At 35.0% G+C, this 25,316-nt stretch overlaps 1 protein-coding gene across 1 annotated transcript; it reads left to right on the top strand.

Annotated features, from left to right (window-relative positions):
• Window positions 1-9,244: 9,244 nt before the first annotated feature.
• On the top strand, window positions 9,245-13,322 carry LOC131159835 (probable LRR receptor-like serine/threonine-protein kinase At3g47570). Its single transcript, XM_058115017.1, has 2 exons — window positions 9,245-12,236; window positions 12,630-13,322. The coding sequence occupies exons 1-2, from the start codon at window positions 9,584-9,586 to the stop codon at window positions 13,001-13,003; spliced, it is 3,027 nt and encodes a 1,008-aa protein (XP_057971000.1). The 5' UTR covers window positions 9,245-9,583; the 3' UTR covers window positions 13,004-13,322.
• The last annotated feature ends 11,994 nt before the right edge of the window (window positions 13,323-25,316 follow it).

Raw genomic sequence — 25,316 nt, 5'->3', positions numbered from 1 at the left:
AAAGTGCATTTTGTTATATATTTTGGGTCCGTAATAATAGACTGTAATATTTGCATATCATGCATGATAGGTTTATGCTCAAAGGCCATAGTCTAACCATAGGCAAATCAAAATACCATAGTCAGACTTTGGAACGTTGGATTTTTGGGCATAATTAAAAAGCCTCGGTCGACCAAAACCTTTGCCTAAAAACTTTTCAAAATTACTTAAAACTTATAAAAGTTTTTGGAATAGCTTTAGGGTCAAATTAGGGCTTAAACTAAGGAAGATACTGAGCTCGGTCGACCAACCAGTTTCAGTATTAATCAACTCAGTCGACCGAACCTTGGAAAAGTCAACAAGTTGACTTGCCTTGTTCGACCAACCAGTATTTAAACTAACCTTCCTTAGTCGACCGACCTATACAAATCTTACTTTTCCAAGTATCTAGTCAACCAAACCCTGGGCAATATAAATGCCTCGGTTGACCGAACTGGTCAAAAGTCAACATGTTGACTTCGCTCGGTTGATCATTCCGAATTGAATGTATCGTCCTGGGTCAATCGAACCATAAAGTGTTTGACTCCCTAACAACTTGGTCGACCAATGTAGTTCAAGTTAGCCTGGGTCGATCAAAGCTAGATAAGTAGCCATCTGACCTTTGTCTTGGTCGACCGAATCCATGAAGGGTTCAAAATCGCCCTGAGTTGGTCGACCAAATCTGTAGTTCAAATTTGCCTTGGTTGACCGAACTTATAAAAATGAATGGCCGAACCTTGTCCATGGTCGACTGAACCTCTCGGGTTGTTTAATTTTTTACCGCAAGTGAATGAGGTTAATTTTAATTTAACATCATTAATCTTTTTTCCAAAAAGACATCTATGTCCCCAACGACTATATTTTGAGTAAAAACTATATATACTCCCTTATAACTCAAAATTAGTAAGACGATTTGTGACGCCCCGATTTTCGTATAATTTTTTTTTCCAATAATAATAAATAATCATGTCATAAATCTACTAATCGGCCATGTCAACAATCGTACTATCATTCATACGACCTGACCCGCATTGGGTACCGGGTAAAAAGTTATTTTATTTATAAAACCTAACAGTGGAAGACAGTGTATTTATATCATTCAGAATACAATATCCAGAGTATCCACATATACACATATACATCGTTATCACAAATCCAAAAACTACTCAACTCTAGAGGAAATTACACATCCCCTAATCCAAAAACTCACCCTGTGTGTCAGAGTCCTAACTCCCTATGATCACGGAGCTCTATCACCTAGTTTATCCCCATTTCTTGAAAAATTTAGATAATTTGGGTGAGACACATCTTAGTAAGACGAAATAAATTATTTACAGTGTGTGGCCATATGAGTTCAGTTATAATACACTTTACTTTTCAAACCATCATTTCATTTGAGAAAATACACTGATATACACATTCTTATAATCATATAGATATACAACACAAGCTTATATAAGCTTTAAAACCATTTATCAAATTCAATGATTTCCAACACATATTTACCGCAAAGTTCCTGAGAATAGGGAAGATTACTCACCCATACAGGTAGCTTCCTTCTGTCCTAACACGTTATGTAGCGGGGTATGGCCACATCTGATACCTATTAGGGCACTCACCTTACTCAGTAAGCCCTCAGGCGAAGAGTTTTACTTCACCTCAATTATTTATTTTATAAAACACACACTCTTTCATTTCTCACAATCATTTCTTATTTTAGCTCATTACATATCTATGTATACATAAGTTCACATTTATGTACTTTACATAATACATTAGATCACATAATTCCCATTTTCAACATATTCACGATTTCCTTATTGAGCATACCTCCCCAACGGCATCAGTAGGAATCTCTTTCTCACACACACACACACAGTCTCCATACTGAGCATACCTCCCTAACGACATCAGTAGGAACTTCACACACACACACACACACACACACACACACACACACACACACAGAGTTTCCATACTGAGCATAGCTCCCCAACGGCATCAGTAGGGACTTCACATACACACATAGTCTCCATACTGAGCATACCTCCCCAACGACATCAGTAGGAACTTCACACACACACACACAGTCTCCATACTGAGCATACCTCCCCAACGGCATCAGTAAGGACTTCACATATACACATAGTCTCCATACTGAGCATACCTCCCCAACGACATCAGTAGGAACTTCACACACACACACACACAGTCTCCATACTGAGCATACTTCCCCAATGGCATCAGTAGGGACTTCACACACACACACTCACAGTCTCTATACTGAGCATACCTCCCCAATGACATCAATAGGGACTTCACATACACATATAGTCTCCATAATGAGCATACCTCCCTAACGGCATGAGTAGGGACTTCACACACAATTTTCATACTGAGCATACCTCCCCAACGACATCAGTAGGAACTTCACACACAATTTCCATACTGAGCATTCCTCCCCAACGGCATCAGTAGGAACTTCATAACACAATTTCTATACTCATGAGCATACCTCCCCAACGACATCAGTAAGAACTTCACAACACAATTTCCATACTGAGCATACCTCCTCAACGGTATCAGTAGGAAAGAAATATCACCCACCCACAATTATTGTGCGGTGTTGGCATATCATCACTCATATTTTAGCATATTTCAATTCAATTTAATATAAATATTCTCATCATTTTCTGTGCACTTTCATTATCTCATAATAATATATAACATATTTCATGTATTTCCACATTTTTCAAAATACTCATGTCAGTAATTTGTACAAACTCATTTTTCATGCAAATACTTTCTACTCACGTATAAATATCACATCAATCATTCTCATTCACTATTTTCTCAAAAAATACACATTATTATATTTCACATTTTTCAACATACCTCGTATGCCACACAATTTTCATCTATTATTCCTAAAATATTAATTTCACATTCCAAAATAACACAATTTAAAATTACTCAAATGCCACACAATTCATCTGATATTTATATCATAATAATTTTCAGACAAAATATCATATGCTCATTTTCACGTATTAATTCAAATAGTAATTCTAAAAACACTGTTATAATTTATTCCTCTTACTTGACTTACTAAGAGTCTCGTTAACACCCTAACTCCTATGCCCTTGGCGCCCGAAATTCAACTCCTGCAATTCATATTTTTCCCAGATTAATTAATCTATTTCTCCAAAATAATACTCATCTAACCTTCCCTAGGCTCCATATATCTCAAATTAATATTTAAACTAACATTTAACAGCCCCACTTAATTTTCTAAATTTTGCCTGTGGATCCCAAAATTACACCTGCGGCGCTCACCCAAATCGTAAATTTCAAAAATTCTACTTCAACTCCAGATGCTCAACATTTTAGCATATCTAAATTAATCCTAATTAATTAAAAAATAAACCCCTTAATAACCCCCGCACCCCAAATTTGGGGTTTTGGCCCGACACCCCCATGAGAATTCTTTCCCGCTAGACTTGTAGAGAATCATCCCTAGATTCTCGTGATGGTGTCCGTTTGTCAATTGGACTTATATTTTGTAAGAAATTAAAGAAAAATGGAAAAATAATTTACCCTAGGGAATACGCTTACGCCGCTCCTACCACCGATCCGTTCTGGTAAAAATGACGCAGCGGCGAATGGAGTCCAATGGTATCTTCGGATTTTCGATAGGGCGAAAATACGTCACGAAATTGAGGAGAGAGGGAGAGAGAACGAGAGGAGAGAGAATGAGATTTTAGGGGGGGGCTGCTCTACACAGGAAGAAGAAGAAGGTAAAATAAAAAAAAATTCATTGAAGATTTAAATCAACCTTCAGAAACGTCCTAAAGGTTTCATCTTCAGTTACTTTACCTATATATTTATTATATATTTATCTTTAGGTATATAATTATATTATATTATATTTTTTCCTTTTTACTTTAATCCTTATATATATACACACACATATATCTTTAAAATTATTTATTTAATCAATTCAATTTAATAATATTTAATTAATTACCTATTTTTATTTATTATTTATTTATTTTTTTTTACACTACACCTAAATATTTTTGGGGTCATTACACAATCAGTTAGAAAATTCTCTCAAATTTTTATATTATTTTTTCATCTTCCTAAGCTTAGTTTTATCCTCTCTTTACTATTACCTTGAAAAATCTTTCAAGAGAGCTTTGTTTTAAACATTCTTTGGGCATTTGTTTTGCAAATCAAAATCATTTTTACTCTCATATCTTATTCAAGTTTCATATCTTATTTTTGAGAGTAAATCAAAGTTTTTCTCCCTATATATTCAATGATATATATCCTTGGAGAAAAACTATTTTTTTACTTGTGAATCTTGAACATTCATTACAAGATTTAAAGACTTACTTGTTTGTGCTTGCAAAAATATCTTTGATCCAAAACCCTTGATTCTCCAGCACGTGAGTTAGAAAAATATTTTTGGAGAAAAAGTTTTATCTGAGCATAAAATCTTTGAGCACTCATTATAATCATTTTTATTCAAAGATTATTTTTGAGAAAATTTCATATCTCATTTGAGCATAAATCCTTATCATATATGAGTGTATTGAGCATATTGTTGTACATTATCAGTTTAGTTTAGAAGCACATTTGTTTACACAAAAATAATTTAATTATCTATTGTATTCCCGAAGGGTGGTCAAAAGAGGGAGACTAGCCCTGTGAATAGTCCCGAATTGCTCAAACACGGTTAAGTGAGCACTAGACGGGTTCAGACCCAGTTAAGAGAACTAGGTGCAACATCCTTGTAATGTGTTGTGAAGGTTGGGGTCAGTCCTGTTAATCTAACCTAGGGTTTTCCTTGGCCAGTAAGGAGAGGGAGGTTGTAATTGGTGTCGCTCCACCTGCAAGTGAGCTTTAGTGGAATTCTGTTACTTGTGAGCTTAAGGCGAGGACGTAGGTAGTATTGGTCGAACCCTGATACCATATCTGATGTCAGTTTTACTTTTCGTAATTTACTTTCTGCACCTATATGTAAATATTATTACTCTGAATGTTTGATATATTGAGTTTACTTTAACTGCTTATATATTTGTTCAGTAGTTTATCTATTGAATTGGTATGTGTTCTAGACAAACCCTAGGTTGTGGTTTACTGCTGTTGGATTAGTTATACCAAGGAAGAAATAATTTTAAATTTTCAATTCATCCCCCCTCTTGGGAACACACTAATTCCAACAAAATGATTAATATTTTTAAAACCTCCCGTAAACAAATTGATTAGTAATATTTTGAAACCTACTATAAATTTGTAATTTAATCTTTCTTACCACTAACATAAATTGAATTAACATTTTTTTAGCCATTAATATTAATTGAATAGTACATTTTGTAACTAATAATTGTCATCGAATTACTTTTGAAATAATAAATATACTAATTAATATTTTAAAATTGTGCCCTAAATTAATTGTTTAGTATTTAAAATCTCTTTATAACTCAACTATGAAGTTTAAATCATGTAAATAAGTACAGACTATAAAAAATTTGAAAATAAACATTTCATTATTTTTTAAACCACAATAATTGACATTAATTGTATAATTCAAAAGGAACAAGAACTTAAAAAATAAAAATAAAAAAATAAAATATAGCAATTTAGTTAGCTAAGTATAAACTATAAAAATTTGACACAATCCCTTTTATTTAGCAAATCAAGCACCCAATAAAATTCACTATAATATTAGATATTACAAAATCAAATTTTCTTGGATCTCATTTAGCAATTTAGCACTAAAATAAAAATATTCCTATATTACAATCAAATAACTTCGGTTTAATTTAACAATCATTAACTATGCTAGTATACTTATCTGATAAAACCATTTCATAAAATTCCCTTATAACTTCATAATATATTTCTTAAATTGATAATATAATAATTGAACTATATTTTTTTCATTAAAGTTATTAATTTTGGCAATTATTAATAATTAAATGAATTTTTAAATTTAAACTTGCAATTTAATTTTTAAAATGAAATTAATAATGTGCTAATAATTTAACAATGATTAAGTAAAAAAGTTTTCTATAATCATTCTACAATCATTGTCAATTAATGAATTAATTCATTAATAGTATAATTTGATATTGTCGTCCTCATGTCCCCGCGCCATCACAAAGTTAAATTTAAATTTAATCATTAATATTATTTTCAATTTTTTGGTGAGCACTTTTTTGTTTGATTATTATTTTATTAATTTAATTTTATATTTATTATTAGTGAGAAATTTTTCTTGGGCTACTGGAGTAGTTTTGTAGACCCTTAAGACTCTCCTAACTCTTGTACTGTGTGATGTGATTAATAATGTACAAAGTGATTGGGAGTCTTTTCTCAATTTATTATTAATTTACAATTATATAATAAATACTATCATGATATTTACATAATCTCGTTACTTGATGCAGTAAGATTTATTTAAATTTTATTAGATTAAGTACCATCTAAATCTTGTTGGTTGGTCCAACATATTTAAATTAATTTTGCATTGTTCCGAGAACATGGAGTCGGACGTGTTCTCTGCAGGATTTTTGTTTTTTTTTCATCCCTCATCATAGCTGTCCTACCAAGCCTGCCATGACAAGCCTAACCGCCATCCCATGCTTAACCTGTCTTTTATTATCATCATTATTTTGCAGTGCACAAAGTAGAAGATAGGCCTGGCAAAACGGGTCATGACCCGTCGGGTTATCCGGACGTGCCCGTTTAAAAAGGGTTTGGGTTTTAAAAAGTCAACCCGTTTAATAATTGGGCGGGTCACGGATTGACCCGTTTATAAACGGGTTTAGCGGGTTCGGGCGGGTCACCCGCTGGGTGGCCCGTTAATTTGGATACTTTATATATATTTTTTCAGTTCAAGCTGTTCAGCCTTCACCCTTCAGAAATTTGAACTCAGAAGACTCTCGGCATTCCACGACTCTCCACCCACACCACACAGCCACTGAGCCACATAAAAAAAACCCTAAGTGACTAAGTCCCTAACCCGCGCCGCCGGCCGCGGCTCTCCTCTCATGCTCTCAGCCCTCACCCTCTCCATCCTCTCCTCTCCTCTCCTCTGGACCTCTGGTGCGCTGCTACGCTGTGGCCCACGACTCTCCTCTCAGCTCTCACTCTCTCAATCCTCTCCTCTCCGGCTCTACTTTGGTGCGCTGCTACCTGTTGCGGTTCCGGTGCTGCGAACTCACGGTCCCGGATCAAGCCACACCTCCAGCCTCCACAGTCCACACCTCCAGGCTCCAACCTCCACAGTCCTGCATTAATAAAGATAATACAGTATTTTTTTTTTAAAGTCATTTTATATGGAAGTTTTTGGAAAATTTTAAATTAAATAAATTATATATTTTAAACGGGTGACCCGTTACCCACCCGTTTATTAGACGGGCGGGTTAGGGTTGGCATCTATGTGACCCATTTAACATCAACCCGTTTATGACCCGGCCCGTTTATGACCCGACCCGTTGGTGACCCGCCTGGACTCGGCCCACCCGCCCGTTTTGCCACCCCTAGTAGAAGAAAAAAGAAAAATGAAATTGGGTATAGAGATAAGGAAAGTAGGAGGAATGGGGGAACGGGAATGCTCCTGTAACCATCCAAAGAGATTGCTTTATAAATAGTAAGGATCACAACGTACAATCATCTAAAAAACAATTGACTATTGAAAAAATATAAAAAATATAAAAATTTATTTATTAATTTAAATTAATATTTAAAATTAAAAATAATAATTTAATTAATTATATTATTTTAACATAAATTAATATGATAATTATATGTTATAAATATATATTAAAAATATAATTATTTCAATTACTATATTATTTTTATTTAATATTAATATTTCAATGTTAATAAAAATAACAATTGACACCACTATGAATTTATATTATCACTATTTTTTTTTTTTATGTAATTAAGGATGGGGGGATGATTTATAAGGATGGGAGGAGAAAATTTTCAGTTATAAAATGTAAAAATTTATTTTATTTTTGGAACTCAAATTATAAAACGGCACGCATAATAGACGATTTTTTTTATTTTTCTTTTTTCAGTTTAGAGTTGAATTATGTTTTTTCAGTAATTAATTGTTTTTTTTTAATGATTGTACGTTCACCGTTTATAAAGCAATCTTTGGGATAGTGTTTTCCTGACTATCTCTATGTCCAATTTCAATGTTCTTTTTCCTTATGCTTCGTGCACTGCAAAATAATGATTATAATAAAAGATGGATGAAGTATGGGATGGTGGCCTACGCATAGGCTGCCGTGGCAAGTTAGGGCAGTATGATGAGGGATGAAAAGGTCAAAAAAAAAAAAAAAAAAAAAAAAAAAAATCTAGCAGAGTCGGCGCCATGCTTCGGAACCATGCAAAATTAATTTAAATCTCACTGAATCAAGTAACGAGTTTTAAATGGTAACCCAATCGAGTGTTAACGCATGGTAAATAAATCTTGTTACTTGATTCATCGAAATTTACTTGTAAAATAAGTTAGTCCTGACGTCCAGCAGTGATATTAAGTGAACATCAATTTGTACGCCCCCAGGGCGCAGCTCAGGTGGTTGAGCGGATTTCGGGTGTGCGCTTCATGGCGTCAGGGTTTCCTTCCCACCCGGGTTCGATTCAGCGCCTGAGCTCCTGATTTAACCTCCCTGTGGTGTGTGGGGCCATTCTACAGGGCGTGGGAATAGTCACTGGCCGGTGCGACGGACCGTAAAACGGACGGCGTTGACGGTAGGTGGACACCCTGACGTAATCCAAAAAAAAAAAAAAAAAGTGAACAACAATTTGAGAATAATTTTTTTGAATATGTTATTATTAAATATATTATTAATAACAAATTAGAAAAAAACTCAAGTGAGTGGGAAGAAGATAATTTTCATGCGTTAAATAATCCATCAACATCCACCCGGCTGCAGAGAGTAATGATGATTTAAAGGCATTGGGAGGGAAAACGTATCGGTCCATTTTTGTTTTCTCAACAGCGCACCAGAAGGCGCAGCTCGCGCAGCGTACAAGATAGAAAGAGCGGGTGCAAGGAGAGAAATTACGGATAGTGCGCGACTTGCGGAGTGGACAAACTGGAAAAAACTCGAATTATTCTCATCTCTTTCTCAATTGAAGACCACTACTTGGAACCTAAAAGAGATACGGAGAGCTAACTGTACTAACTTTGCCCCATGTTGACCAGAATTTTCTCATTGTATTTCTCTGGTAATGGCCAAGTTATTAGATAATAAAAGTTCTCTCACTCGGACATGTCTCTCTCTTTCTCTCAGAGATCACAGAAGAAAGAGAGGAGTAAATTTGTGAATTTCAGGCTCGTCGATGATTGTGATCAGATCGTCTAGCTCGTACTCTCGCGTGCTGCTACAGATTTCTTCAGTAGAATTCGTTTTTTATTGAGCTATATGAAAGCTTCACTGCTTCTCATCATCCTTTCTTCTTTCTTCTCTCTTCTTCTTTCTTGACCATTCTCAGGCTCTGCGCCGGCTACGCTTCGACAACTCGATTGAGCTCCATGAAAGCTTCACTGCTTCTCATCATCCTTTCTTCTCTCTTTTCCTTTCTTGACCATTCTCAGGCTCTGCGCCACCCACGCTTCGACAACTCGACCGACCAAGATGCTCTACTCTCATTCAAATCCCACGTAACCAAAGATCCGAGTGGAGTGTTGGATGGTTGGAACCCAAACACATCTTTTTGCACCTGGCCAGGAGTCCTATTCAATCCCAACAAGAACAGGGTTACTGGTCTGAGTCTTAGAAACCTTTCTTTAACTGGAACTATCTCTCCCCATATCACTAATCTTTCTTTCCTCCGCTCTCTCGACCTGCAAAATAACAGCTTTCATGGTGCCATTCCTATAGACATCGGCAGGCTTTTTCGTTTGGAGTCACTTATTTTAGCTTCTAATCACATTGATGGAAGCATCCCTCTATCTCTCAGCTATTGTCTAAGGCTTCGAGTCGTTGATCTATCGAAGAATCGGCTCAAAGGAGCAATACCTTCTGAATTGGGTAATCTGTCAAAGCTTCAGGATTTGAGGTTCAGAAGCAATAATCTAACAGGTTCCATCCCTTTCTCACTGGGCAACCTTTCTTATCTTAACAATCTCATTTTGATCTCAAATAATCTTCAGGGGCCAATTCCAAGTGAGCTTGGCCAGCTGACTCGCCTTCAGCGGCTAAAATTGGCGGACAATGACCTATCGGGTGTGATCCCTGCCTCACTCTTTAATATGTCTTCTTTAATTTTTTTTACCTTGGCAAAGAATCGTATTTCAGGACGTCTCCCATCTGACTTGTTTTGGTCCCTGCCTAGTTTAGAAACCTTGTTTGTAGGAGGGAATTTGCTCGAAGGAGATGTCCCTTCATCTCTTTCCAATGCTTCAAACCTCGAGTTCGTTGATCTATCAACCAACCAGTTCTCTGGGCAAGTCCCTTTGCTTTGGAATCTTCCAAATCTTCTCTTTTTGAGTCTTGAAATCAATCAATTGGTCAGTGAAGGCAAACATGGGCTCGACTTTCTTACTTCTCTGGCCAACTCTACTTCTCTCCGAGCGTTATCTATTGCTACTAATCAGTTAACCGGTGAGCTTCCCGCTTCGATGGGAAACTTGTCTAGGCAGCTGTCTGAGTTGTTTATGGGGGAAAACCATTTTGAGGGAAACATCCCTGAAAGCATTGGAAATTTGGCTGGCCTAACTCTGCTGTCTTTGGAATTAAATTCTTTCTCCGGAAAAATTCCTTCTGCGATTGGGAATCTTCAAAATTTGCAGATCCTAATCTTGGACTTGAACTTTTTATCTGGGTCTATACCTGAATCGCTAGGAAACTTGAGTCACTTATATGAACTGGGTTTGAGTACAAACAGCCTGACAGGCAGCATCCCTACAATCCTATTAAACTGTCAACATCTGCAAAGGCTCGATCTCTCAATCAACAGTCTCGATGGCAACATACCCAAAGAAATCTTTGGCTTCCCCAGTCTAGGAGTACTTTTTAATATTTCGTGGAACTCTCTAACTGGGGTTTTGCCTGCTGAAATTGGCAACTTGAAAATGGTGCAAAATTTGGATATCTCTAAGAACAATCTGTCAGGAGCAATTCCATCCACAGTGGGTGATTGTTCAAACTTAATGTACTTGGATATGTCTAGCAACTCCTTCCAAGGACACATTCCCACTTCATTAACTAATTTAAAAGGCATAGAATACATTGACCTTTCTTCCAACAATTTATCTGGTCCAATCCCTTCTTCACTGAAAAGCCTTCTCTACCTCAAGCTTTTGAACCTCTCCTCCAACAGGCTTCAGGGAGAGGTACCCAAAGGAGGCATCTTTCTTAACTCATCTAGTGTTTTTCTCACTGGAAATTCTGAGATTTGTGGGGGAATTCCCGAGTTTGGTTTATCTGCATGTTCTACTTCTAAAAACCACTCCCATGCATCGAGAAAGGCTTTAATTATAGGAGTAATTGCGGGCTCAACAGCCATACTTTTTCTCATTTTGTTCTGCATCTTCATAACATTATATGTGAGGAGGAATAGGCAGATTGGTTCAAGAGGCACAAGTGTCATATCATTTGAGGGTCCTCACAGGTTTTATTCCCTTTATGACATAAAATCTGCGACCAATAATTTCAATGACCAGAACTTGATAGGGGAAGGAAGTTTTGGCTCCGTGTACAAGGGAGTAATGAGAGATGGGACTTTGGTTGCTGTGAAAGTCTTCAACATGGACCTACATGGAGCTTCCAAGAGTTTTCTGGCTGAGTGTGAAGCCCTCCGGAACATACGGCACCGAAACCTTGTCAAAATCTTGACTGCTTGCTCAAGTAGCACATTCAAAGCTCTGGTTCTGCAGTTTATGCCAAATGAAAGCTTGGATAGGTGGCTTCATCATGAGAGAGGAGAGCAAAAGAAGGTGCTAACTCTAAAACAAAGACTGGAAATAACCATAAATGTTGCATCTGCAATGGAGTACCTTCATCATGAATGCGAAACGCCCGTGGTGCACTGTGATCTCAAACCAAGCAATGTTCTCCTCGACCAAGACATGACCGCTCATGTTGCGGACTTTGGGCTTGCAAGAATGCTTCGTGGGACTGCTTCAAATCATCACACAAGTAGCTCCGTAGGCTTGAAAGGGTCTATTGGCTACATTGCACCAGGTACTTGCACATAGTCATGGTTAACGGTTTCCATATTCAACTTTTGTGCCTCTCATTTTTTTCAAGCAATTAAGTCATTTTATTAACCAAGCAGAGAAAATCAAGGGACAGAAGCAAGAACACCAGAACAAGTCCCATAAAACAAAATTACTACTATAAAATTTTAAATTTACATCTTCTTCATGCTTTTTATATATTAGATGAATAGTTGTGAGGGCAGTATTCAACACCTGAGAAACCCATCTCGGGAGATATCCTGGCTAGACGTTGGGGTGACACCTACTTCCATGTAAGTGCCACACTCCCATGTCTAGCCGCTCAGTTGATATTCATTTTCTGCAGGGACTGTCCAAGGTGCCTCCTTATATTATTTACATGTGCGTGTAAATGCAGAATATGGTTTTGGTGGCAACGTGTCAACGAAAGGGGATGTGTACAGTTATGGGATCATTCTGCTAGAGATGTTCACAGGAAAGAAGCCAATAGAAGGGATGTTCAGTGGAGAAATGACCCTTCAGAAGTGGGTGGGGGCAGCAGTTCAGGAGCAAGTGGTAGAGATTTTGGATGATGGCTTGAGAGAATGCTGTAAAGAGGGGGTTGTATCTGATAGCTTAAGCTCAATCTTGAAGATTGGATTATCATGTGCAAGTGAGGCGCCTGAAGACAGACCAGACATGAAAGATGTCTCTGCAATGATCAAAAGAGCTATGACCATGGTGATCCATGGAGTTAGAAGGAGTGAACTTCATGGTGATCCATCAATATAGGGAAGACAATAATGCGCTTGATTTTCTCGAAGGAGAAATGGGAAACAATGTTATCTACAAAGAACAATATCTTTTATCACGTTCTCTAAAAAGTATCTTTTGGATGGATAAGTTGGGTCTCACTTCCCTTTGTTAGTAGTTCATCCTCTAGATTTTTGTTTAGTTGGTTTAGATTTTCTGATTTTAGTTTATTTTATTATTTTTGTTTTTGATAGGCCTGTTTAGTTTTGTTTCTTATTTAATTTATTTGGATTTGTAGTCCTATTTTGGTTGGTTGCTGGTGTTATTTTTGGGAGGCTTTTAATGTCTTTTTTATCTATTTTCTCTCTGTTGAATTAGGTGTACTCTAGAGAGGGAAGGGGGGGGGGGGGGAGTGAATTGGGCATTTTAAAATTCTTTGAATCTATTTACCACTTAATCCCTACTTGTATATTTAATAATGAGTTCTTATTACCCAATTAATTGTGTGTAAAATTATTCAACCTACACATGCAATACGAACAATTTAAATGTAGTACTGAAAGTAAAGAGTAAAGGGAAGAGAGAAGACAAATGCGATTTTTACGAAATTCAGCCAACTTGACCTATGTCCTCGCCTTGAGCAACTATTCAAGGATTTCATTAAAAATGTGACTACCTCAAGATTTACATCATCATCATCATCACTTTTTTTTTTCCTTATTATATATATATATGTATATATATATATATATATTAACTGTTCAGATACCTTTTGCTATGAAACTCGGGCCTTAGTAGGCACCGGGGTAATCCTGTATACAGTATTCATACCTACCTAGCGAAAATATAAATCATATAACCGAATAAATTATACAATACCAGAATTTAGTATATACCGACCATAGTCATATAAAATAATTCCCTCTAGTATCATCTACTCCAAAAATACAAAATTCAGTAAAAAAATCACCCTATAACCAGGGTAATCAAATAAACTCTCTATCCGCGAGCCTGACATGCTCGCCTAGTTGGCTCACCTGAAAAATGATAAAGTAATGGGGTGAGACGACGTTCAGTAAGTGGAAATATGCTATTACTAGTGTGTGGTAATCGAGTTGTAAAATTATAATAATAGTATGTAAAACTGCACGATCTGGTAAATTTGTAAAACACATATATCACATGTATAGTAGCTTAAAATATATGCATCATCTGAACTTTCTATCATTCATATTGCTAATATCATACTATATACAACAAAAGCTGTAAAACTGTATACATATACATAATTGTGTTTTATCCTTGGAACTCTGTATGTTATGATTTAAACCCTCATGACAGAGTTGTTCGACCAGTAGGTGAGACTTAACCTGGTCGGCCTTCTAGGTAAGTCACTATACTCTACACTATCTCAATCTGACCAAACTGCATCCACTCTTAGGTTCGGGACTGACTGCTACCTCGTCAAACCAGCCTCCTTAATCCAGCGAACTGGAGAGCTGCGTACTCTTTGAGCACGGTTGACGGTACCCACACGCTATCTAAGATATGTTGTTGCACTCTATCTGTATATAGCAACGGTACCGTGCTCTGTATTCTTTATCTGTATTTGTCTATAATCATTCCTCAGGGATCTGAGACTATATATACTCTTACTGTTTTCATCATGTTTCCAAAATTACTATAATGCTATCTTTCTGTACTGTAAAATTCTGTAATCTCTGTATTCTGTATCTATTGCATTTTGATGCTATCTTTGTACATCTATCTATAAAATATATATCTATATACTCTATCTGTATACTCTGAATGTTATGGTAATAAGAAATATGACATACTGCAAATGCTATATATGTTGATCTGAGTAAAACTGTAATATATTATTCTGAATAAAAATCTGTAATATACTGATCTGTATAAAATTATAACATGCCGATCTGAGTAAACATCTGTATACATATATATATATATATATATATTTATCTATTTTGTGAAACTATTTGAATAAAAGTTGTATATGTACATATATCTGTCCATATAATTCTTGTGAATATTTGACTATATCTATATGTTCTGTATATTTTCATATACTGAAAAAACTATATAAAGTTCTACATCAAATATTATCTACTCAGGCCATACATATTTTAAGAACACATATCCTGAAAAACTATTTAATAACTGGTATACATACATGTTGGTAAAATCTATTAACATATTCAAATTTCCTAACATAGTATTATTCTCTTACCTTAAATCTGAAAAGCCTCTCACTGAACTCGAGCCCCACACCTGCAGTTTTCTCCACTTAACACCCTAAAAACAACATCCTTCAGAACAAAATATCAATATTTTTTTTATTACAACATTTCTTATAACTGTAGGGGAAACATATTCTAAACAAAATATCTTACCTTGAATTTGGCACAAATTTCAAACCTTTTCCACCGACGATCCGTTCCGATAGACTTGCAGAGAACTTCGCTAGGAGCGTCGTGGTGGCTTTAGATCGTCGATCCGACGTTAAACGGTGTCGGGATCGAAGAGAGAAGGAGAGGGGTGCGTTTTAGAGAGAGAAAGGGAAGTTTTGCACTGAAATTCTATCGAAAATTTGAGTTTTAGCAATTTATAGAGCCAGATTCATCGACGAGTCTTTAAGGAATTTCGTCGACGAATTTTAAATTGTCCCAAAAACCTCTCTCGGTATTTTCTCGTTGACGAGACCTACTTATACTCTCATCGACAAACTCCCTATGTTCGTCGACGAGGCCCTGTGTAAAAATCTTCCGAGTTATTATATTTAAAGTGCAATGTCCTCCTTGCTCCTCAAATTGGGTCATTCTGTTTTTGTTTCCATTTCTCTCTCTCTTTATTATTTAAATACCATTATTTTTCGAGTTATTACAAAAAACCCTGCTCCTTAAATTGGGATGGAGCTTCCTGTACAATTCACTGCTTACAAGAGGTACAACTCTCTCCTACTCCGCTGCTTACAAGAGATACAACTCTCTCCTCAAACACCGATACACACACCGAACCGTGTATACAATAGAATTTGTAAAAACACTCAAAAATGCTTCCAAACAAAAACTTGTGAGTATAATTCAAATTCCTAATATATTAACATATGATATAACTTGAAACTCAGAATGTAGGAAAACTATACAATCGTTTATGTATGATATGCTTTAATACACAAATTCCTTTTTATCAAATCTCTCAAAAATATTTGTATAACTCAATGCTTTGGAGAACTTAGGTTAGATCTTTGAATATAAAAATAACTTTGTAGATTGCAAAGATGTTACACCCACTTTGTAAAAATTATTTCACGAAATATTTTAATCTCAATAATATTTCAATCTAAATGTGATCTAGGTAATATTTGACTTGATGTATATGTATATGTATCTCTAAGATGATGATACCAAAGATCAACACTCTTACTATATGATTTTTTGAAAATATCCTTCAATATATATATAGTTACAAATATAAATGATCTTCAAATAAGTAGGTTTGTTATATTGAACATATCAACTCTTTGAATGAAATCTCACTTGAATCAAAAGTGTTTAATCAATACTTAAAGCTCTTCTCAAGTGGTAATATTCTTAATGAAATGATTTGTTATATGCATACACAAGATCAACTTCTTAACAAAAATTCAAAAGTAAATTTTGCAATGATATCCTCTATGAAAAATGGATATCAACAAGTAGATCAGCTTGTATAAGAAAGACTTTATCCAACTAACTCTTAATAAAAAATATGATTTATCAAACCTCAATACTAGAATGAAGAACCAAATGAGTAACTGAGTTCCACTTAGATATTCTGAGTAGATTTTCCCAAAGTAGATGAATGTAGAGTGAAGAGCAAACAATCGTATATCAATCAGCTCAAGTTTCACAGATCTCTTTTCAACAAGATGTGTTCTACGCTTTATGTTGATCTTCTTTTGTTTTTTATTTTTGTACTAGGGTTTGGATATGAAGTATAAATAGTGACTTACCCTTAGAATTGATCTCAACCGTTGGATCATAAGATAGCTTGCATGTTTGATCAATAAAAATTACACTTTTGATCTTTCCCGCAAGTTCAGACGACTGAGGTCTAGGGTCTAGACAACTGAAGTCATTTTATTCTTCGAAAAAATAGTCTGGACACAGGGTCAGATGACCGAAGTATCAAGTTCATACGACCGAGGTCAAGGTTCAGTCATCTTCTAAGGTGCTTCTATCAGTTTCTGTTTTTCATCCAAAAATCTTCAGACGACTGAGCTTATTCTTCAGACGTTTTCAGACGTTTGAGGAAATTCTTCAGTTAACTGAACTTTAAAGTTCAGTCATATGAAATTCCAAATTTTTGCATATTTACTTTCCAGTTCAAAAATGTGTTTTGTTTTCTTTCTTGGCTCTTCATAAAAACATTTTCTAGGATTTTGACATTATTTCTAAATCCATGAATGTCTCCTAATGATGTTCATGAAATGCATGAATTCTAAAGTCATTCTAAGGTATATGTTGAGTCTTAAATTAAATCATATGAAAATGTAAATACATGAGGTCTAAGTACCCATTCCCAAGATATTCTTGAACTTTGCCACTTGCATCTTGATTCTTATACTCTTTGAGTTTCATGGATCTTGTCAAGATATGTATGTTTTACTTTAAGACTTCCACGACTCGTTATCCTTTCATGCATGCTTAATATGGTTCATATTCAAAAAATCAATACACAGATCAAATATCAAGTGATTTGTCATTATCAAAATTGGATTGGACTCGTAGAGTCAACAATCTCCCCCTTTTTGAAGATAACAAATGCATTAGAAAAAATATATATAATGAGTTATGCCAAACAAGGCTCCCCCTCAATTAATGCATCAAATATTCACTGAATGACAATATGCCATGATGTTTTAACAATTTTTGTTATTATACTTCTCCCCCTTTTGCACAATTAGTTTTTCCAACAATTTAACAAGTTTTAATTTTTGCTCATTTTTCTAGATTTCTCTTATTTATGCTTTTTCTCCTGATTTTTATTATTTTTACTTCAAATTTTCTCCCCCTTTTGACATCAACAAAAAGGTGTAAAATAATAAAACATGAGTAGACATACCCTGATATTCTTCTCCCCTTAGAAATCGTAAGGTTTTAAACCAAATGTTTATTAATGTAATACTAAAAATTTGATTAATATGATACCAAGTGATTTCATCTTAAGTGACGCCCCTGAATTATATCATCTAACATAATTCTAGCTAACCTCTCGACTATGCATGAGACTTAATTCACGCCTAATTTGGATAAACCTATCTCCCGCAAGTGGTTTCGTGAATATATCTGCCCGTTGTTCATCTGTGCATACAAACTCTAGTGTCACATCCCCTTTTTTGTACATAGTCACGAAGAAAGTGATGTCTTATTTCTATGTGCTTAGTTCGTGAATGTAATATGAGATTATTTGAAATATTTATCGCACTCGTATTATAGCATCTAATAGGGATTATTTCATAACTTAATCCAAAATCTTTCAGTTGTTGCTTCATGTAAAGCGTTTGATAACAACAACTACCTGCTGCTATGTATTCAGCCTCGGCTGTGGAATGAGTTACTGAATTTTGTTTCTTGGAAAACCAAAGGACTAAGAAATGTCCTAAGAAATAACAAGTACCGCTAGTGCTTTTTCTATCCACTTTGCTACTCGCAAAATCAGCATCTGAATAACTAATAATCTCAAACGATGTGTACTTAGGATACCATAATCCAATTTCCGTTATTCCTATTAGGTATCTAAGAATTCTTTTAACGGCTAACAGATGTGACTCCTTTGGTGTCGCCTGAAATCTTGCGCACAAACATACACTAAACATTATATCAGGTCTACTGGAAGTCAGATATAATAAGTTGTCAATCATTCCATGATAAAATTTGACATCTACTGGTATACCTTATTCATTTTTGTCTAATTTTAATGAAGTGCTCATAGGTATACCTAGTATTTTTCCATATTCCATATTAAACTTTTTTGAGTAGGTCTCTAATCACAAAACATTTACAACCAAAAATATGAAAATATGATATGTTTGGTCTATGACTATTCCATAACTCATACAGAGTCTTATTAACTGATGGTTTACTTAGAATTGTATTTAGAACATAGTAGGCAGTATTCACTACCTTAACCCAGAAGTACTTAGGCAATTTATGTTCGTTAAGCATAGTTCTGGTCATTTTTTGTATAGACCTATTCGTTCGTTCAACTACATCATTCTGTTGTGGTGTTCTAGGTGCTGAAAAATTATGAGCAATTCCTAATGAATTACAATACTTCTCCATGCTTTGATTTTTAAATTCTCTACCCCTATCACTTCTAATTTTAGTGATTGTCTATCCCTTTTCATTTTGGATTTTCTTGCATAGGTTTATGAATTTCTCACATGCTTCATCTTTGTGCCCTAAAAATAATACTCATGTGAATCTTGAAAAATCATAAAGAATGACAAAGTCATATGATTTTCCTCCTAAGTTCTGAATTGGGTTTGGACCAAATAAGTCTAAGTGTAACATTTGGAGTGGCCTAGTAGTGGAGATTTCTTTATTCTTCTTAAAGCTTGTTCTTGCTTGTTTTCCCAGTTGGCATGCATCACAGATTTTATCTTTCACGAATTTAGTCTTAGGCAGTCCCTTAACTAATTCTTTCTTAACAAGTTTTGAGATTAAATTCATGTTTGCATGTCCTAGTCTCCTATGCCAAATCCAACTTATCTCATTCATAACAGATAAGCATGTCACACACTGTGAAGTTAAGTTATCAAAGCTTGTAGTATATACGTTTTCATGACACTTAACAATGAACAATATCTTATTATCAATTTTTTGTTCAACTATGCACTTGTCATGTTCAAAAGAGACTTTGTAACCTTTATCACATAGTTGACTTATGCTCAATAAGTTGTTTTTTAAGCCTTCAACCAATAAGACATCATCTGTAATTAATGAAGAGTCCTTACCAACTTTACCTACACCTGTAATCTTTCCCTTAGCGTTGTCTTCAAAAGTGACGAATCCTTCATCCTGGAGTATAATGGATGTGAATTTCGCTTTATCCCCGGCCATGTGATGTGAGCATCCGCCATCCATATACCATGTGTCTTTTAAGGATGTTGATCATAAGCATATCTGCAAGACACAATTAAATAACTAGCTTTGGCACCCATATTTTCTTGGGTCCACGAGGGTTAGTGCTAGATTGATCTTTGACCTTCCATACTTTCTTAATTTTTACATCTTTATTTTTGAAAGGATAGTCGAATTGTATGTGGCCCAACCTTCTACATTTAAAGCATGTAGTGTTTCTATAATAATTCTTAGTTGGAACATATGACTTTAACTCTCTTCTAAAATAACCCATATAAATGTGTCTATTTTTTAGATTTTCCTTTCCATTAAAGCCAAGCCCTTCCTTTCTTAGGGAATTTTTTTGAGATCCTAGGATCTTATCAAAATTGTTTTGTCCCTCAGTAAATTTACAAATAATTTCAGATTTATCTTTCAAATCCTTTTCTAACACCTCAATTTTCAAATCTTTATCTTTTATTAAAGATGTATGAGATTCATTTTGGTGTTCAATTAACCTTGAAAGTTCTTTGACTTTACTTTTCAACTCAGAAATATTTTTTGTTTTCTTCTCAAACATTTTAATAGAGTATATGTATTCTTATTTTAGTTCATCATATGAAATCAAGTCATTTTCATTTTTAGGCTCACTAGAATAATACGAAGATAATGAAAATGATGATTGTACCTCATAGTTATCATGTGCCATTAGACACAGATTGACAATCTTGTCGTCATTGGATTCAGATTTTGAACCGCTAGTGTTGTGAGTATCCCAATCGACTTTCAACGCCTTCTTCTTTTTCTTTGAGGCTTTCACGAGCTTGGGGCACTCAGGCTTGATGTGTCCAACTTCTCGGCAGTTGTAGCATGTTGGAGGATCCTCCTTCTTTTTCTTCGTGCTAGACTCTCCTCTTTCCGATTTAGAGTTCCGGAATTTTCTGTTGAACTTCTTGTTATTCTTCAAGAACTTCCCAAACTTCTTTGTTAGTAAGGCCATGTTATCGTCCGTTTCGGAATCACTTCCTTCACTTGAGTAGCCTGATGATGCCTTAAGTGCAGTGACCTTCTTTGCTTTTCTTTGCTTAATCTTCCTCTCGTTTATTGCCAGCTCATAAGTGATGAACAATCCAATCAGTTCGTCCACCGACATCTTCTTGATATTTCTCCCTTCTACTATTACCGTAGCTTTCGCTTCCCACACTAGAGGTAATCCCTTGAGTATTTTCCTAATCAACTCATAAGTAGGGTAAGTTTTTCCAAGTGCATTTAAGGAATTAATAATTGAATCTCGTGTACATGAATTGTATAGATTCATCAACTGTCATTTTAAATGCTTCATATTCACTGGTGAGCATGTCTATCCTACTATCCTTGACTTCCTTAGTACATTCATATGTAACTTCTAATTTTTCCCAAATTTCTTTAGCCAATTTACATCTCATTACCTTATTAAATTCATTTACATCTACTGTACAGAAAAGCAAGTTCACGGTAGTAGCATTTATTTGTACAAATTTCTAGTCTTCCTCAGTATATTCATCTTCAATTTTAGGTACATTAGTCTTATCAATTACTTTCATAGAAATGTGATTTCCCCTAGTCACTATTTTCCAAACCTTTAAATTTACGTTCAATAGATATATGTTCATCCTACGTTTCCATTAGGTGTAGTTTACACCACTGAAAATTGGTGGTCTAGTGGATGAGTGTCCCTCATCGAATGTAGTTACACCGATATGTGCTATGTGATCTTTTTACAAATAAACTATTAAGTCTATGTATTCCCGTTCTGATACTAAATGTTGAATTAGGTGTACTCCCAAAAGGGGGGGAGGGTGAATTGGGTATTTCTTTGAATCTATTTACCACTTAATCCCTACTTGTATATTTAGCAATGAGTTTTTATTACCCAATTAATTGTGTGCAAAGTTATTCAACCTACACATACAATACGAAAAATTTAAATATAGTACTGAAAGTAAAGAGTAAAGGAAAGAGAGAAGACAAACACGATTTTTACGAGGTTCAGCCAACTTGGCATACGTCCTAGCCTTGAGCAACCACTCAAGGATTTCATTAAAAACCCTGCTCCTTAAATTGGGACGGAGCTTCGCGTACAATCCACTGCTTACAAGAGGTACAACTTCCTCCTACTCCGTTGCTTACAAGAGATACAGCTCTCCCCTCAAACACCAATTCACACACCGAACCGTGTGTACAATAGATTCTGTAAAAACACTCAAACATGCTTCCAAATAAAAGTTTGTGAGTACAATTCAAATTCCTAATACATTAACGTATGATATAACTTGAAGCTCAGAGTGTAGGAAAACGATACAATCGTTTTTGTATGATATGCTTCAATATACAAATTTCTTTTTATCAAATCTCCCAAAAATATTTATATAACTCAATGTTTTGGAGAACTTAGGTTAGATCTTTGAATATAAAAATAACTTTGTAGATTGCAAAGATGTTACACCCACTTTGTAAAAATTATTTCATGAAATATTTTAATTTCAATAATATTTCAATCTCAATGTGATCTAGGTAATATTTTACTTGACGTATATGTATATGTACCTCTAAGATCATGATACCAAAGATCAACACTCTTACTATATGATTTTCTGAATATATCTTTCAAGATATATATATATATATATATATATATATATATAGTTACAAACATAAATGATTTTCAAATAAGTAGGTTTGTTATATTGAAAATATCAACTCTTTGAATGAAATCTCACTTGAATCAAAAGTGTTTAATCAATACTTAAAGCTCTTCTCAAGTGGTAATATTCTTAATGAAATAATTTGCTATATGCATACACAAGATCAACTTTTTAACAAGAATTCAAAAGTAGATTTTGCAATGATATACTCTATGAAAAATGGATATCAACAAGTAGATTAGCTTATATAAGAAAAACTTCTAACTAACTCTTAACAAAAAAATATGATTTATCAAACCTCAATACTAGAATGAAGAACCAGATGAGTAACTGAGTTCCACTTAGATATTATGAGTAGATTTGCCCAAAGTAGATGAATATAGAGTGAAGAGCAAACAATCGTATATCAATCAGCTCAAGTTTCACAGGTCTCTTTTCAACAAGATGTGTTCTACGCTTTATGTTGATCTCCTTCTGTTTTTTCTTTTTGTACCAGGGTTTAGATATGAAGTATAAATAGTGTCTTACCCTTAGAATTGATCTCAACCGTTGGATCATAAGATAGCTCGCGTGTTTGATCAATAAAAATTACACTTTTGATCTTTCCCACAAGTTCACATGACTGAAGTCATTTTATTCTTCAAAAAAATAGCCTGGACACAGGGTCAGATGACCGAGGTCAAGGGTCAGATGACTGAAGTGTCAAGTTTAGACGACCGAGGTCAAGGTTCAGTCATTTGAGGTGCTTCTACCAGTTTCTATTTTTCATCCAAAAATCTTCAAACGACTGAGCTTCTTCTTCAAACGTCTGAGGAAATTCTTCAATCAACTGAACTTAAAGTCCAGTCATCTAAAGTTCCCAATTTTTGCATATTTACTTTCCAGTTCAAAAATATGTTTTTTTTTTCTTTCTTGGCTATTTCATAAAAACATTTTCTAAGGTTTTGATATTATTTCTAAGTCCATGAATGTCTCCTAATGATGTTCATGAAATGCATGAGTCCTAAAATTTTTTTAAGGTATATACAGAGTCCCAAACTAAATCATACGAAAATGTAAATACATGAGGTCTAAGTACCCATTCCCAAGATGTTCTTGAACTTTTCCGCTTGCATCTTGATTCCCATACTCTTTGAGTTCCATGGATCTTACCAAGATATGTATACTTTACTTTAAGGCTTTCACGACTCATTATTCTTTTGTGTATACTTAATATGGTTCCAATTCACAAACTCAATACACAGATCAAATACCAAATGATTTGTCATTATCAAAACCGGATTGGAGTCGTAGAGTCAACACTCCCAATGCTTGTCATGTAACCACGACATTCTTCTATCAAAAGTGAGGGTATATTGATAAATAGTTGGAGGTGCAGCCCTCCTTTAGTTATTTAAAAAAAACTATGACCATGCTCTTGCCTTGTATTTAAACTTCTTAATTTTTTGACCCAAAAAATAAAAGCATTTTAATTTAAAGTTTCTAAATGTATAGCAGTGTAGTTGAATTGGTTTGCAGAAGTTAACCTCTTATTTAGTTGATGAATCCTACAGAAGTTCAACATCAAAGTCATTTTTTTGGGTCTTTGGAGGCACACTAGGCATGGGTTATACAATAGGAGGAAATCCATATCTCATCTGATACCCCTTCCCATCCACTCTCAAAGTCCAAACTTGAGACCTCAAATATAAAAGAGTTTCAAACTAACAATTGGAATGTCCCCTTGTTGAGGAAGGAATGCGTAACAGTGATGGCTAGATCATAATACCCTAATATAATCCTTCTCTTTATTCATGTCAACAGTAAATAGAATAATTTATGACCATGTGATCAACAATTAACAATACAAGTCACCCCCCCCCCCCCACACACACACACAAGGACACTGAGATTTGAAAAATCCATCAATATGAGGGGAAAACCGAGATTTGAAAAATCCATCAATATGAAGGGAAAACCACAAAATTGAACTCCGCTTTCAATCTTCAACCATAACAAAATTGTAAAGCTACAATGAATTTTTCTTGGTAGGAACTAGAGGCATATATCAACCATAATCATCAAGTGTAAGAACCTGAACCGTAATAAGTGGATTAAGTATTCGAAAAAGGGTAAAGTCGTAATTTGGACAAGCTTTGTTGACGAAGCCAGAGTTTGTCGATGAAGTCCCTTTTGTTCTTGGCAATGAAATTTAGTGTCTCGTTGACGAGGAGTTCCCGAAGGATTTTTAAAAATATGGAACCTCGGGCTCGTCGACGAGGCGGACTCGTCAACGAGGACGCCAATTCGTCGATGAGGGCGGCCGAGTTAGAGGGCTATAAATATCCAAATGGGTTGTTTTGAAGTTAAGTAATCTCAAATATCCTCTCCCTCTCTCTTTAGAACTTGTAGGTCTCTCTCTCTCTAGATTTCTTCATCGTTCGTTGCCTGATTCGTAAATCCAACGTTACTGCAAGGATCAACAAAGGATTCTTTACGTTTCTAGCGAATCGAAATCTCGTTTCAAGTAGTTTCGGGTTTCAGACTAAAATCGAGGTAAGA

The sequence above is a fragment of the Malania oleifera genome, chromosome 7 (assembly GCF_029873635.1).
Source record: "Malania oleifera isolate guangnan ecotype guangnan chromosome 7, ASM2987363v1, whole genome shotgun sequence".
Taxonomy (NCBI): Eukaryota; Viridiplantae; Streptophyta; class Magnoliopsida; order Santalales; family Ximeniaceae; genus Malania; species Malania oleifera.
The sequence above is the reverse complement of the archived record's forward strand: the minus strand, read 5'-3'. Positions and strand labels throughout refer to the sequence as shown.